Source organism: Neltuma alba, unplaced genomic scaffold (genome assembly GCF_004799145.2).
Source record: "Neltuma alba isolate B1F8T4 unplaced genomic scaffold, ASM479914v2 tig00013258_pilon, whole genome shotgun sequence".
Classification (NCBI taxonomy): domain Eukaryota; kingdom Viridiplantae; phylum Streptophyta; class Magnoliopsida; order Fabales; family Fabaceae; genus Neltuma; species Neltuma alba.
In genome coordinates, this window is record NW_021637551.1 from 55,546 (window position 1) to 67,122 (window position 11,577).

The 11,577-nt window shown below is 37.9% G+C and overlaps 2 protein-coding genes and 1 pseudogene across 2 annotated transcripts; 2 read left to right on the forward strand and 1 right to left on the reverse strand.

Annotated features, from left to right (window-relative positions):
- The first annotated feature begins 1,743 nt into the window (after positions 1-1,743).
- LOC114735889 (uncharacterized) lies at positions 1,744-4,420 on the forward strand. Its single transcript, XM_028923665.1, has 3 exons — positions 1,744-1,941; positions 3,132-3,291; positions 3,959-4,420. The coding sequence occupies exons 2-3, from the start codon at positions 3,144-3,146 to the stop codon at positions 4,099-4,101; spliced, it is 291 nt and encodes a 96-aa protein (XP_028779498.1). The 5' UTR covers positions 1,744-1,941; positions 3,132-3,143; the 3' UTR covers positions 4,102-4,420.
- A 1,021-nt stretch (positions 4,421-5,441) lies between these two features.
- Positions 5,442-6,050, reverse strand: LOC114735861 (uncharacterized). Its single transcript, XM_028923632.1, has one exon. The coding sequence runs from the start codon at positions 6,048-6,050 to the stop codon at positions 5,442-5,444; it is 609 nt and encodes a 202-aa protein (XP_028779465.1).
- Positions 6,051-8,503: 2,453 nt separating this feature from the next.
- On the forward strand, positions 8,504-10,420 carry LOC114735884 (probable L-cysteine desulfhydrase, chloroplastic; annotated as a pseudogene).
- The last annotated feature ends 1,157 nt before the right edge of the window (positions 10,421-11,577 follow it).

Below are 11,577 nucleotides of genomic sequence, written 5' to 3' on the forward strand. Positions count from 1 at the left end.
TTTTATTGCACTGGATATGAATCGCAGGAGGATACGTGTTCCCTCATGACACCAGTGTGGGCTGGTGGGGTCAGTTGCATCGCATTTATGAGGTTGACAAAGGCTTATAGGATTTTTTCCTTCTGACTACCTCTCTTTTTCCGTCCGCAGAGTAGCATTTAAATATCAGCTCAAGGCCCAACTAATTAACGGAGAATCGGAAATGGACGGAATTCACTAATTTTACGTCTTCAGTGAAATTACCAGGAACCTTCGCATGCGATTTCCTCGTTTTTGTTTTTGAAAAAATAATTTACTCCTTTTCCAATATTACAAATCCCTCCGAGTTCTGACTCGTAATTTTCAACCAGAGTTGTATAAGACTATTAAGTACTTTTTGGAAAATAACTGAATTGCTTTATAAGAAAGTAAGGAATCTCATGTTTTTGTTCTTGTACGTCTAATTTCAATATATTCGTATTAAAATAAATAAATAGAAAATTTTTGCTTTAAACAGACACAGGACAGGAGTAGGAATATCGGATGACTAAAGTCAACAACCCAAAACCCGGCACTGCCTGCTCCAAGTGTCGTGAGGTAAGGATAGGTGTTTAGACAAAATTCATACTAAAATATATTTAGCGTCCAATAATACTCTGAATACCTACCAAAACAAAAGTGAAAAATAATAAAACAATTCCTATCAATTTCATTAATTCAACCAAAAGTTATGAGCTCCGTTTGGTCACAAAAAAAATCAAATCAAAAGTAAAAATATATTGAGTGCACACTGAAAATCATTCAGCTACAAAACCTGGTTGTTATCGGCAAGTCATGTGGTCATGACCTTTTTTTCTTGCCATTATAGTCAAGACCTATTAAAAGTTTGTTAGATAAAAACTAAATCATGATTTTAAAAGTGATTTTATAAGGTTCGATATAAGTATATAAAAAAAGTTTTATCTGAACTTATATAAAAATATTTTTTTTAAAATGGTTGTCACGTCTAAAAAACAATACTAATTTAAGATTTAGCATTTTTTTTTTTGTTATAAGAGAGGGCAGAGCCCAAATTACAAACTAAGAAGAGAGGGAGGGTGTTCCCAAACTCTCGTCAGCCACCATAGCCCGAAGATGAAGTGGGCAAGTAAGTAGGAAAGAAATCAGAGGATGAGAGCCCGCCTTTAGCCAAAGAATCAGCAACCCGATTCTGATACCTAGAAATATGTAGGATTTGTACTTCCCATTGGAAATGCAGCAGCTGTAACAACTGAAAGACCACCAGATTATGATTAGTACCGTTCTCACAGTTTGCAATCAGTTGAATCAAAACCTTCGAATCTGATTCCAGTATCACACTACTAAATCCCATGTCCCAAGCTAGTTTGAGTCCTTTAAAAGCCGCCCATTCCTCAGCGTCAAGGGCTGAAAGCATTTCATTATTTGATCAAGCAATGAAGTGATGATCGACCCAAAACAAAAGTCAAAAGAAAAACCCTCCGGGAACAAAACAGGATTATAGGGCTCCTTGTTCAATGGCCCCAAACAAAGTTTAAGAATGGCTTAAGGTCCCGTTGGGTGTTTAGGAACTGCGGCCCTGGAAACGAAGCAGACACGTTCCTAGGTTTGGGAGCCAATTCTTCAAGCCTTTTCCTCCAAACAGGCCCAAATCCACCTCCTTCCTCTGGAACCCATTTTTGGGCCCATTTTTCACCTCCTCATCTGACCCACAATCTCCGACATCAGCAGCCTACGTACCCTCCATCACCGGTGCCCGGAGGCACATTCAACGTGGGGCGGCACTGCAATTGCCACCCACTGGCCACTCCCACTGCTTCCACCTGCATCTGTCTCTCGAATCACATACCTCTAAGTGTGACACTACTCAATCGAAGGGTAAACTTGCTGTCTCTCCCATAGCTTGCGGATTGCAAACATCGCTCGTTTCTGATACACAATCAGGTGAACATCGCCTTCCTTCAAATAATTTAATCGCTTTTGCGTCTATTTTAGGGTTTTCTCTTTGCTTCCTATCCCACTAGTTGTTGCCGATCACGTCCCTTTCTTTTTAATGGGGGGAGTTTGGGAAACTTCATCAAAACTTGTTTCTGGGTTGCTTTATTTTAATTGCATGAATGGTATGTATTGTTCTCAATTTTATGCCTTGGAGACGGGTTTCTTGCTTTTTCTTTATCTGATTCAGAGTCAGCTGCTCTATGCCACAAAATACCATAGCGTATATCAGTCTTCTGTTCTGTTTGCGATATCTATTCCGGTTAGGGCCGGCAGGAGGGCCATATGATGAACTAGATGAAACTCGCTGTAAACTGCTTTTTCTGTATTATTACTAAAGGGGTGTTTGGGATCAAGAAAAGTGCACTTTTTCCCAAATCAACATACACTCCTCTCTTTTTATTTATTTTGTATACTGTAAAATCATTTTTAAAACCGTAGTTTTGATTACATCTGAACACCTCTTAAAAAAGATGAGTGTTGGACTCATGAGTGTTTGGGTAGAATCCAAATTATGATTTCAAAAGTAAGTGATTTTACAGTATACGAAGTGAATACGTGGAGTAGTTTATCTCGATTTGTAGAGAAGTGCATTTTAAAAGCATTTTTCTCAAATGCCAAACACACCCTCAATCTCAATCTTCGTTTTGTTTTTGAAATTTTTTTCTCGGGTGGGATTACTTCAATAAATATGATCTTATCAAGCATGGACTTTTTTCCGTGCAAGTAGCCAATCTATTTTAAGCAAACCACTACATGTTGGCAGAAATACATTGTGCATTGGGGCTGTGCCATTCCATGTAAGAAGGTGGAAAACAATAATGCGTATTGTGTCTTGCGGACATCTTAAACCTAGATGAATGAAAATGCTGTATCTATTTCCCTCTTTCTTTCTTTCCCTCTTTCTTTCTTAAATCAATACTTGAACCAGTCTGTCAAGTCGACTGAGGTATTCCTGTGATTATTAATAGCTTGACTTTGTGGTATTCTTCTGTTTGATTCTGCATCTGCGTCTCCTTTTCCTCTAGAAGTCTTGATATATCGCGAAATGCAGGAAACGCTAAAGCAATGTTTATATCTATCGTAGTCTGGGACTGTAATTGTGTGGTATATTGACAATCGATTTGGAATTGTATCAGGCAATTGATATAATGTCGTTGAGGCGTTTCTTTGGCTTTTCTGATGGGGAGTTGATGAGGTCTGATGCAAAACCTTGTTCTAGACTCATGAGACAGACGGCTGGAATTTTTACTGTTGGGGGAGGATTAGCATTTTGGATTCTCTGCCGTCTGCATTACGGTTTGTTCTACTATTTGTGGTCGGCCTTTTGGTGTTCTATGTGCATGTTTTTTCATCAAATTCATTAAAACCAAGTTACATCTTTTTGCTAAATTTTAACTTCTGTTCAATGATACCTGTACCTCTTAAGGTCCATGTGCGATATATTCTAAAGTATATTTATACTTCTCATTTGTTGTTTTCTGTTCCTTATTCCAATCCTAATGTTCTCGCATTTTTTCCCCTTGAAAGTATAGATTACGGACCTCTTTGCTGCCTAACTGGTTATTTTAGTTATTTCGTAATGATTATGACTTAATTGACGTCGAAATGTTTGTACTCTTGATGATGGTTTTACCGTTATATTGATTGCAATGTTTGTATTTCTGCCCCCTAGCCTCAGGTGGTAGATTCCTAGAGACTGTAGCAGCCTTTTAATTGTCACTTTTGTTTCATTATATGTATGCTGGTGTGGTGAAGTTTCCTAGTGCTCAAATACGGCAATACAGTTAGCTTGCTATTGGTTCACTGTCCAGTGCTTTCCCCAGCACTTGGCTCTCGGCTTTAACTCCAGTCATCCTGACTTTGCAATATGTGTGGAAAGCTAGAAGATTGAGCTTATCTTTACAATTCCAGTTTTTTTGAAGTCGGCTGGGGGTGTTCTTATCCGTTGGACTTGGACATGCAGGTCCTCGAATTACAATTCCTAGGAGTCTTCGGTGGGCAGCTTGTGGAGCTGTAACTGTTAGTTCAAGCACTGCTTTGCTGGTTCGGTTGTTTAGTCCTGAATGCGAGCCCCAGAATATAGCTGCTTATGACAAGAAGAAGTAGGGCAGGCCGGGATTACATTGCTCATACCCCTTCCCCTAAGTGATTTGCTGCTGTCTTATACTGTTATTTTGGTAGGATTTGAAAGTAAAACACACGGCGTTGCTAGTGGTTTCTTTGGAAACATTCATGGGTGGGTGTGTCATGCGTGCATCTGATGTGCAGGTGTATGTTTACGTGAATGAATTTAGATGCGTGTGTAGGTGAGGTGAATTTGATTACATGGACTGTTTAAATTGGAACAAATTCGTCAAATTGCATGCCAGTTGCTCGTTCTTTGTCTCAAACTTTGTGAAAGATGATAGTCTAGCTGGTTCTGCCTTGAGTGTTATGTGTTAGTTCAACGTTGGGGTCTTAAAATTGACTTTGTTGTGTACTCCTCAGGTCCTATTTATCAGGCACCCTCAACATATTTCATACAGATCAAAAGAAACTTTGAACTGTATTAATTCTCCGTTAAAATATAACAATTTTTCAACTTTATTCATATTTAATATATATTTTTTTTAAAAAAATAACTATCTACACTATAATAAATAAAAGACAATATAGTATATTCATGATAAAAATTTAATAAAGTGACTTATAAATAGAATTTGAAAAAAAAAAAATTCTGTGTCCTGAAATAGGACGACAGGAGTAACTCTCAATGGGTAAACCCAATAATTCATTTTGGCTCGGCAACATTGCGTGGCTTGACGTTGGGCTTCCAACGTTGAACTAACAATGTATGATCTGCAGTCATGCGGGTACCCCATTGGCATATTTGGAATCATTGGTCGACATCGATGAGAAGGACGTTGTTCGCTATACATGAAAAATCAGGATGCAACGGGTTTTTAATTATTTTGTTCTTGATTGTAAAATGAATGCAAAATAATCATTATGATAAGTTCGGTGATCAGGTCAAATTAGTTTCCCAATTTTAATGGAGTAATTATAGGGGGAATTAATTTGTACTGACAGAAATATGTTGATTGGGTCATTTATAATAAATAATAATTGCATCATATTTGATGGTCAAAATCACGTAAATTTATTTTTTATTTTATTAACTGAAAGTGAGCGACATGCCACTACCCCACAAGGTTCTTAGGGAACACATACACACGCCATGCGCGCGTGGGAGCTCAAATCTCATCATCGTTATCCTACTTGTGAAGCAGGGAAACCAATATTCCAAGCCAAAAAAAAAAAATTATTAATCAGTTTCAGGCAAACAGACTGCAGGAATAAGAAAACTATCAATTTGATACGCAACCAAGCTAAGAAATCCCACGCTAATTAAATAAAAAAATTTAGAGCACAAGATTTCAAAAAGTTAAAAAAAAAATGATTAAAGCCTAAAATATAAGTTTATTGCTGTGGCATCTTCTGGTAGCGCCCAGCATCCTACCCGTGCCATTTTGGGGTGAGAAAACAACCTTGATGCCGTCACAGTCAATAGAAAGTGCATGGTCTACACCCAGGGAGGTCCCAACATATACCCTAACAGTACCTCTAAATTTGACGATAAAATTAACTGCGAGATCCTCCCGTCCCTCCTTCTCCATTGCCGCCGCGTTCTGGTTACTTAAGACAGCGGAGGCAGTAACAGAAGCTTGCGCGACAACTTCACTATCTTCGCTCTGCTTGAAAAACCCTAGCTTTTGAGAAGAGAGGCTGAGCCACTGGTAGTAAACGGCGACGTCGACGTCCTTGTAATGAAGTTCTAGCCTTTTGTTAGGGTTTCTTGCGACGAAAGTAAGATTCCACGTGGCAGACATGAGAGTGCAGTCAAAGACAAAGGGCGTGAGGACGATTGGGGAGGTCTGAAGAGCAACGATTTGGAAGTTTGGAGAGTAAGGAAGGAACAGGACCATTAAGACGACGGCAGCGGCTAGGAGCGGCGTCGCCATCAACAGAAAGATTAGGCATTGGAGCGGCGTTGAACATGGAGTTTCGCGCGCCATGGCAGTAGTAATGCTCAGGATGACGCAATACATATGTGCGTGTGTGTGTAGTTATATACTGTCTGCTTTTTGGGAGCCCTACCGTATTACAGTGAGGATTTTTATTGAAATTGATGATTTGTTTGTGTGTAATGACAGTGATGACTGAGAGATAAAGGGAAAGTTTTTTTTTTTAAACGATTTTTTTTTTTTTTGCATTTATACGAACGGATTTAGTTTCATATTGTTAACTAAAGAAGCCCTCAATTTCATATATTTACGTTTTGCTTTCCCGCGAATCCCCTCGGGTTGCAATTTTCTTCATTCGCCTCGGCTGTGATCTTTTGATTAATCTGAGTTATTATGATGTTTTTTAATTCTTGAATTTCTTCCGGAATCAGGGGGATGCAATATCAATTTCCCCTTATTTTATTTACATTATAGATTTGAACTGTCGCGTATTATTGCCGCCCAGATCAGGGAATGCAGAAGACATTTATTTTGTATTTGAATTAAATTAGTACCTATAAAAATGATAAACCTTACTTAGCACAGTTAATATATAATAGAAATTAAAGGAAGTTTAAACAAATTAGCGTCTTAATAATCCCGAGTGGGATGCAGCATGCTCGCGGCGCTAGTGTGGGCATGTTTGACGAGACATGAATGTTGAGGTCAGCCATGGCCCAATAATAAGCATATGCTTCCCAGTCAACAAAAGAATTTTCACGTTGCCAACGAGAGTTAAAATTAATACGATAAAAAAAAAAGAGTTAAAAAATATTTAATAATATTTTGAATATGATTATCTTTAATATGATTATATCTATGCACAGGATAAAAAAAACAGTTCTCACATTTTTTTTAAGGGGAAAAAACGTGGGATGTGTTAGCGTCACCCAGCATCGTGAATAATTAACGAATGGATAGCTACCATAAAAAAAAAAGAAAAAAGAATGGATATACATTGCGCAACATGAGGTCACGCGGCCTGCCCAATCCCCGAATGGCAATGACGGGTTTATTAAATGAAGGTGGAATAAGTGGAGAATGAAGCTGAAAAGCATCAGGAACATCATCCACAGTGTATAATACTTGTATATTCTTCCTGTTATTAATATAAAACTTAATTAAAAAGTTGATATTAGTCATACATACAATACCTATATCACATTTTTATTAATTTTTTTAAATTAATCTTATTGATATTCTCTTCACAATAATTAAGTAGGATAATGAAAAAGAATCAAGAAAGATGCTTATGATGTTTTGAAAAAAAAAACACATAATATTAACTAACTTAAATAATATTTTTAATCTAATAAAGTTAATTAATTAGGCCGTGGAAGACTGTGTGTGCGTGTCTATATAAGCGCTTGACTTTATCTCCCAATCACAACAATTGGTTCAAGGGATTACCATCATCAGCATCATCGCCAGGCCCCAGGAGTGTGGATTGTGCAGAGAGGAAGAATGGGACATTGTTTCCGCTTCAACTTGAGGTAACAAGTAATTCATCTTGTCTTGATTTTGTTAAGGTTAAAAAAATACATAACTAACATACATATTTTTCTCGTAGAAGAAAATGCACACAATATTTAAATTCCAACACATCATTATAGATTTAATGTATAAAAATTTGTAACAAAACATTGTTTATAAATTATATATCATGAAATTCAGTCAATACTCATGCTCACAGAAACGGGAATCTATTGCGCTGCGCATCATGAATTTTAGAAGACTGCGGGGCCAGTCTCTCGGTAATTGCAGCTCCAATCCATCACGCTCAATGCCGGTCGACGGAACCTGAAACTCAGGTTAGGCGCCTAAGCTTCGTGCAAAAGTGAGTGTGACAGATAACTGGGACTTCATGGGAGCTATAAATTTCGATTTCAATGTTGTTGCAGATTTTATATTTAGATTTCATTTGCTGCTTTCAGTTTTTAATATAAAATTTTTGTTTGATTTTTATTTTGGTTTTAAATATAAGATGCTCAATTTATTTTGTCTTTTATATTTATATATTTCTTTCCAAAGTAGTCTTTTTCTAGCCAACACATTTAATTAGTAAGGATATTTTAAAAAAGACAATACATATTTATTATAAATATCTAACTTAACTTTTTTTTCTTAAACTTCTCAAACTAATCAACTAGATCTTATAATTAGAATCGGTGGCAGAATAAAATAGCCTATCGTGCTTAGTGACTAGGACTTTCCGATTTTTTATTTTTTTTAATTTTTGGTTTAAAACAGATAACCCTTTATTATCTAACTCCCTGGTAACAATCCACCATGGGAGCATTACGATCATGCTGCTCATTTTTTAGGGCAATCCCAACTTGTGCCTCTTTCTGCTATAATTTAGTCATCTCCACGCTGTGCTCTTCCGCAGTCTCTCTTGTTTATATGCCCACGTCCTCCTTAAATCCGGAAAGTCTTCCTCTTCCTCAAACTCTAATGGCCTCCGATGGCCACGATAATCACGTTCACTGCCACGAAGACCACAATCACACCAACGGCTCCGCCGTTTCCCACATGCCCAAAAAGCTCAAGCTCTCTTCTCCTTCTTCTTCACCTTTCATCACTGACTCCGAGATTGAATCCGAGTTCTCTCACCACGACCCTGCCGTTGCGCGCCTCAACAACGGCGCCTTTGGTTGCTGCCCTGCTTCTGTTATTTCTGCCCAACAAGAATGGCATCTTAAATATCTGCGTCAACCCGACGATTTCTACTTCAACCACCTCCAGAAGGGGATTCTTCAATCCAGGACCATAATAAAAGAGCTTGTTAATGCCGAGCACCTTGATGAGATTTCCATCGTCGATAACGCCACCACAGCCGCTGCTATTGTTCTCCGGCACGTCGCTTGGGCTTTTCGCGAAGGCAAATTCCAAGAAGGGGATGTCGCCATTATGCTTCATTACGCTTATGGAGCTGTCAAGAAGTCGGTAGAGGCCTACGTCGTACGTTCTGGAGGTGAAGTCATTGAAGTTGACCTACCTTTTCCGGTGAGTTCCGATCATGAGATTATAAGCTAATTTCGGAGGGCATTAGAGAGGAAAGGCCAATGGTAAGAGGGTTAGATTAGCCGTGATCGATCACGTCACTTCAATGCCCAGCGTGGTGATTCCAGTGAAGGAACTGATTAAGATTTGCAGAGAGGAAGATGTTGAACAAGTTTTCGTGGATGCAGCTCATGCTATTGGGTGTACAGATGTTGACATGAAGGAGATTGGTGCAGACTTCTACGCTAGCAATCTGCACAAGTGGTTCTTTTGTCCTCCTTCTATTGCCTTCTTGTATTGTCGCAGGTCGCCCAAGTCCTGTGATTTGCACCATCGTATGGTGTCTCATGAGTATGGCAAGGGGTTGGCCATAGAATGTTCGTGGATAGGCACGAGAGATTATCGTCCCCAGTTGGTTGTTCCTGCAGTTTTGAGGTTTGTGGACAGATTCGAAGCTGGTATTGAAGGGATTAAGAAGAGGAATCATGACACTGTTGTAGAGATGGGTGAGATGTTGGCCGAAACGTGGGGGACTCATCTGGGGCTCCTCCACATGTGTGTGCCAGCATGATCGTGGTGGCCTTGCCTGCTTCCTTGGGGATTACTTGTGATTCTGATGCTATCAAGTTAAGGGCTCATTTGAGGGATAATCTTGGGATTGAAGTCCCAATATATTATAGGACTCTAAGAGAGGGGGAGGTTGGATCTGTGACTGTGACTGGATATGCTCGAATCTCTCACCAAGTCTACAACAAGGTTGATGATTATTACAAGTTCAGGGATGCGATTACTCAACTTGTACGCGATGGCTTTACTTGTGCCCTTCTGTCTGATTGAAAGGCCTCTCAACTCAAGGTAGATAGATACCCTCTGATTTTGATTTTGTACAAAATATTTCCATTATGAACGCCATAAGTCCATTTTAAAAGTCTTAATGGATTCATAGCACCTTTCTTCCTCCTAGGTCTGGCTTTCATCCGTGAGCCATATAGGCAATGATCAAATCAACACGCATAAACAAACAGTTGGTAAATTCTCCATGCCGCATTTGAAGTATGACTCGACTATAGCAGCAGGGTGCTCTGTTATTTGACAATTATTTTCTAGTTGTTCTTGTTACGTTAGAATCAAAATTGAGAATGATATTTTATCTATCTGCAGACTACAGTTGATACTTGATAGGTGTGAAAGAAGTGTCTGAAAATGTGAAGAATAAAAGCAAGGGATGTGTGATTGCTTGAAAGATTGGCTAGTTATGATGGTTTTGATACCATGGACTGTACATTATGTAGAGGAATTTGGATGCTGGGACCCCTGTGGAATTATGATTGAAACAATGATTGTGCATCTCTGACTATTGACTAATTCTCGCTTTTAAACCTCTCAGTGCGCCAAGCTTCATGTCTAAGTTCTGCCGTGGCCATCATTAATTTAGTCTGCATTCCTCAAAGAAGAGAATTTAACCTGGGGAATGTGAACTTTTTTTTATCGCAAGACTCATTCTTTTTATTTTTTTTGACCGAACTGTTACTCTTTATATCTTTTTTTTTTTTAATACACGTTACTCTTTATATCTTGTAAGTTACTTGTAAGAAAAAAACTGTTTCTAAATATAAGTTACTTAAAGGATAATTAATGAATGTTTTTCAATTTTACTCTAATGGACTTAATAAATGCAGAGAAAGAGATACTCCCTCCGTTCCTTATTATAAGAGACGAATAACTGAATTACGTTGATAAAAAAAACAGTTAAAATTAGTTAAGAACAATCAATGTGTAAAAAGTATAATTTCTTTTCCAAAAATACCCTCATTAATAAAGAGAGAGAACATGAGAGAGAATAATAGTAAATTATTAAAAGAAAGAGAAGTGGGAAGGAGAGAGAGTGTGAGTTAGAGACAATAAATATGGGTAAAATAGGAAATCAACACAAAAAAGTAGAGACAACTTTTAAGTGTCTCTTATATATAGGAACATGCCATAAGCATCAAATGTCTCTTATAATAAGGAACGGAGGGAGTAATAAATAGTTGAGAAGAAATATAAAACATATTTTTAATATCTTTTTTTCAATAAAAGTAAATGTAGAAAAAAAATCATCAATTTAATATACCCGATGACCTGTATTTAGGACACAAGAACTTATAAGTAAGAACAGAAGGCTGTAATTACTCAATGTGGGATGTTTTCTCCTTTTCGCTTCAGACAAACCAAAATCGGGAAGCTGAGTAGCTGACTGAAAGAAACAAAGCACGCAATGTGTGAGTCGCGTTTTGTATTCGAAGCCCATCGTGAATTTTTGAAAATTAAAGGAAAAAACGTCAAACAGAAAATAGGGATTATAAAATTATAATTGGCAAAATTCTATCAATACAAGTTATAAAGGAAGACGAAATGGTGGCTTTGGCCGTCTTAATTCTTAGGGCTCGGAACTATTGACTTGACCCCAAGATTTGATGGAATAATTAGAACCTATTATCGTACGCTCTAGTAATGTAACCTGATTGTAGGAATACCCAAGATTCGGGGCAGTTAA